This window comes from Austrofundulus limnaeus, unplaced genomic scaffold (assembly GCF_001266775.1).
Source record: "Austrofundulus limnaeus strain Quisiro unplaced genomic scaffold, Austrofundulus_limnaeus-1.0 Scaffold401, whole genome shotgun sequence".
Taxonomy (NCBI): Eukaryota; Metazoa; Chordata; class Actinopteri; order Cyprinodontiformes; family Rivulidae; genus Austrofundulus; species Austrofundulus limnaeus.
In genome coordinates, this window is record NW_013952803.1 from 385,428 (window position 1) to 390,114 (window position 4,687).

General features: G+C 40.9%; 1 protein-coding gene across 1 annotated transcript in view; it reads right to left on the reverse strand.

Moving 5' to 3' along the window:
- LOC106528741 (laminin subunit alpha-5) overlaps positions 1-4,687 on the reverse strand; it is a gene marked incomplete in the record, with an annotated part of 162,169 nt that overhangs the window by 728 nt on the left and 156,754 nt on the right. Inside the window, 2 exon segments of the mRNA XM_014023988.1 lie at positions 3,402-3,532; positions 3,617-3,730. Coding sequence (XP_013879442.1) covers positions 3,402-3,532; positions 3,617-3,730 — 245 coding nt within the window.

Sequence of the window (4,687 nt, forward strand, 5' to 3'; positions counted from 1 at the left end):
GTCCAAGCACCAATAAAATGCACCCAGAGGTATTTTTACTAGGGATGCTCCAATCAGGTTTTATCCTGCCAATTCCGATACCGATCACCTATGAGTGTTGATCACTGCAGATCACCGATACTGATCACCTATGAGTGTTGATCACTGCAGATCACCGATACCGATCACCTATGAGTGTTGATCACTGCAGATCACCGATACTGATCACCTATGAGTGTTGATCACTGCAGATCACCGATACTGATCACCTATGAGTGTTGATCACTGCAGATCACCGATACTGATCACCTATGAGTGTTGATCACTGCAGATCACCGATACCGATCAGGATTGACAGTCACCCTCGTACGGACGARTGTTGGCATGTGTGGGCTGCGTTAACTGCCGTCTGACTGTTGCTGCTCCACGTCTTTTCATTCTCTGCCATGAGCATTGAAAACTTACCATATTCTGCCAAGTGCTTGTTCTTTAAACGCTGTATTAAGTCTGTTGTGTTGAAGGATTTTACCGTAATTTCTCCACGAGATATTTTTTCGTTCACTGCGCAGGCGTGGGAGGCTGAGCACAGGGTGAAAGGGGGAGGAGGACACTACACTGAAGGCAGCTACGCACAGCCTCGGTCAGATTAGTCCGTTTTTCTGATCGGCAATGGCAGGCATTTATCGAAAACGTTGATCATATATTTTTTCACAAAAATCGACTGATATTGATTGGTGGCAATTAGTGCTAACACAACTATTTTTTACTATAAGTACATGTATACTTTTGTGTTTGAAACGACCTGGTTTCAAACACCAACAGTTTGGGACGCCACAAATCGTACACCAACCCCCCCAATCTGCTTCACAGGACGAAAGTTTGTTCTGCTACTACAGAGGAGGCGCACTTCGCCTCTCCCCCTCTGCCTGGGGAAGCACATTTGCCTCTTCGGGCACCAGTCTGTCGCTCTCCCCTGGGGTGGCTGCCAGAGATGTCAAAAGTATTCACATTCATTACGTAAGTAGAAGTATGGATACTAGGGTTTAAAATACTTTTTTTGGAAGTAGAAGTATCAACTCAAGCRTTTTACTCAAGTAAAAGTATAAAAGTACTGGTTGTAAAACTACTTAAAGTATAAAAGTACAGGTAATGGACACTTAAAAATAAGTCATTAAGAATAAAAGCCTAGGCTGTGCCACAGGGTTCTATAGCATATACCCCCCTTCAAATTCACTTCTAAAGTCAAAAATGAGTGTAATGTTAAATGAAAATATTAATGTTGAAAATTTTGGAATTAACTAACTAGACTAGTTGTTTCAGCCACGATCGTCTTCATTCTAGGCTCCATCGGCAACAGTGCCCTGCTGGAATGTGATGTGATTTGTGTCATACAGGTGTGATGGAGTGCGTTCAATCCAATTGGATGTCAGGATGGTATATATTTACACTTCTCATCCTTGATAGAGACGAATGTTGGTTTGAGAGAGGAGTAAAGGAAGCCATCTTTGCGAAAAAAAAACCATCCACCATTAAACAGAGGTGGAGGCCTGCGTGTTCRTTTGTCCTCCTCCTACAACGCTGTTATTGCAAGTATGACTCCGCCCCCTGTGAGCAAAAGGTGTGAATCAGGGCCCCAATGATACCAACACAAAGAGGGAAAAAAACAAAAACAAGGGGACKTTGAGCCCTGCCTGCATTCACTACATACACATGACACGACACCTAAGAACCACAGCATCCAAACCAATAAGTCAGGTGATGGGACACATGACCCTCTATGAACAATAGAGCTAATCAAGCCTATTGTTAAGCGATGGCCCTCTTTTGCATGTAACTGACCTGTTTGTCCACCATGTGGAGGCAGTGCTTACGTATAAGGCTGAGTTCACCTGAAACTCATCAGACTGAAGAAGTCACTTGGATGAGAGACAAAACGTTTCACTAAAGAAGAACCCATCCAGAGGACCTACTTTTTTTTTTTTTGATTAACTTCTCATCCAACCACAATCAAATTCACTCTGTCCAAGGGCTCCGTGTATCTGGATAGATTTGTATTTATTTATTTATTTATTTATTTATTTATTTATTTATTTATGAACAATGAAAAGATGGAATAGAAACAAGTCAAGGTTAAATAGAAATTAAATACTTTTTGCATTTTTAAAAAGTAAGGAGTAGAAGTAAAAAGTAGGCTGAAAATTAATTGCTCCACTAAAGTATAAATAACCAAAATTTCTACTTAAATAAAGTAACAAAGTATTTGTACTTAGTTACTTGACACCTCTGGTGGTCGCACAGCGCGGGGCGCTTCATCGTGAACCATACGGCTGCGTGCAGAGCGGCCACTCCAGGGCTCGGGAGGGAAAGACTGGAGCCTCTGACCCAAGTCAGGCTCCTTGGTGCTGGGGAGGCCAGCGAGCATCGCAGCCTTGAGGCTTCCATGTCACCAGCGCTGTGGCGCGGGAGTCTCCAGACTGCTAGTCGCTAACATGAATGCCATGTTGGGAGAGCGAAGTAAATGTAAACAAAAGGTTGGGAGGGGGTTTCCATAGCCTTATGCATAACAGCATGTTGTGAAGAGAGCTAAAGAACAGGAAGAACTGAAATGGTRAAATTTCATTATCTGAGATTCATTTTGTGATTTAAATCAAATGAACACGTTTTGTGTAGCCCACAGATGGATCCTAACTTGTTGTAGTACTCCCATAATAGGTCACCTTTAAGACAGAAAYCAGCTGAACTCATTGATTTGTAGATGAAACTAAATAACAAATTCATTCTGACAAAAAAATCACTTTAAAGGAAATTGTTGACATTTTTTGTACTTTTTATATGTTAAGAAGAAAGAAAGAGACAAAGGCACAAGTAGGTTTTATCCTTTTTGACTTTGTTTTAAACTAAACTTTGAGCTAAACTGAGGCAGCACAAGCATGAACAGTTGGTCTGTACATTTTTTCCCTGTCTGTTGACCAACAGGACAGGAGGTGACCCAAGAAGCACCGATAAAATAAAACAAATGCCTGTTCAAGTAAAGGGAAAAACTGTATTTTAAAAACAGTCAAACTGAATTTAGGTGATTAAAAATTGTAGAAAATTGACATTAAACCTAGATTTTGTCAGTGTTCACAGAAGGAACTTCTTATATTTCTCACACTCATAACAGAAATGATTAACCTGACTAACAGCACAGACTGAACTACATGTTTTGCTATTTGTCTCATTCAGTCCCAGATGGTTTATTCARAACTCACATTTAACTTTTAAACACTAATATAATTTATTTCTACATCAATTTTCTTCGAATCTAGAAGGTGCCACAAGCGAGGGACCAAAGAGCCACATATTGGAGTTCCCTGAGTTCAACTAAACATCAGGAGAACAAAGAGGAATCAGCAGATTAAAAAGAGGTAAAATAAACTGACTTGTTGGACGGGGCCCTCAGTGGACAGGGACAACTGGAGCAGGACACCGCCTGTCCATCCAGGCTGTTGTTACTATGGAAACCACCCTTACATCCCTCACAGTGGTTGCCGATGGTGTCATGCAGGCAGTTCTGATGCACGAACAGACAAACAGAATATGTTGCATGTTGTTTTAAAGAGTACAAATGTTGAGATTTCTGATAAAAGACTCTCACCACACAGATTCCAGACCCATCCAGGCACTGGTCCGAGTGTCCGTTACAGCTACAGGGAACACACTTTCCCAGAAACAGCCCAATGGTGTCTCTGTAGAAACCTGGAGCACATGTCTGCACACAAACAGGAAGTAAACCACAAATAATACAACATGATGATGAAATGTTTTATTGTGTTTCCATCAAAGTCTCCACTAACAAGATAAATATCTATTAATTAAAGATGGTGTCATTCTGAACATGTCTCATTGTCAGCTAACATACGAACATCCACATAGATATTAATATTATGAATTTAACATTAAATATAATCAATGACTTCTGAGTCAGTTAAGCAAGAATATCTGGCTGCTCTAAAACGGCTGAAAGGAAAAAATGTTCAGCAAAGTGAAACAAATTTAAATCCTGAGAGCACAGGTAATTAGCATCAGCCAACGAGCTAAGCTAATACGGCAAAGCTCTATGCAGCAAACACAGAGGAAGAAATGTGAAGAGTTGAAGAGACGCTTCAGACTGGGCTATTATTTACCCTGTGGGCTCAGATGGTCCAAAAAAAAAAAAAAAGACAAAATTCAGTTCAATTCAATTCTAAAATACTTTGTTGATTCAACAGGGAAATTTGATTTCCCTTAAAAAAACACTTAGACAGAGCCTACCACATGGATCATCCCATTGTTCCCCAAATCACTTTGTTTACAGATACAATGTCAGCACTGTAATTTTACATCATTTCATTCTTTTTAAACAACATTAGAAGGGGGAACCACACATCTTTCATAGCTGTCATTACTGACTCTGGGAGAAGGGAGAACATAGTTTCTACACAACATGGGCTGTGTCCAAAACAACAGGCCGGCTCCTCCGGAGGACCCAGACTATCCGGTGGAGGTGGGCTATATATATATACACTCACCGGCCACTTTATTAGGTACACCTGTCCAACTGCTCGTTAACACTTAATTTCTAATCAGCCAATCACATGGCGGCAGCTCAGTGCATTTTGGCATGTAGACATGGTCAAGACAATCTCCTGCAGTTCAAACCGAGCATCAGTATGGGGAAGAAAGGTGA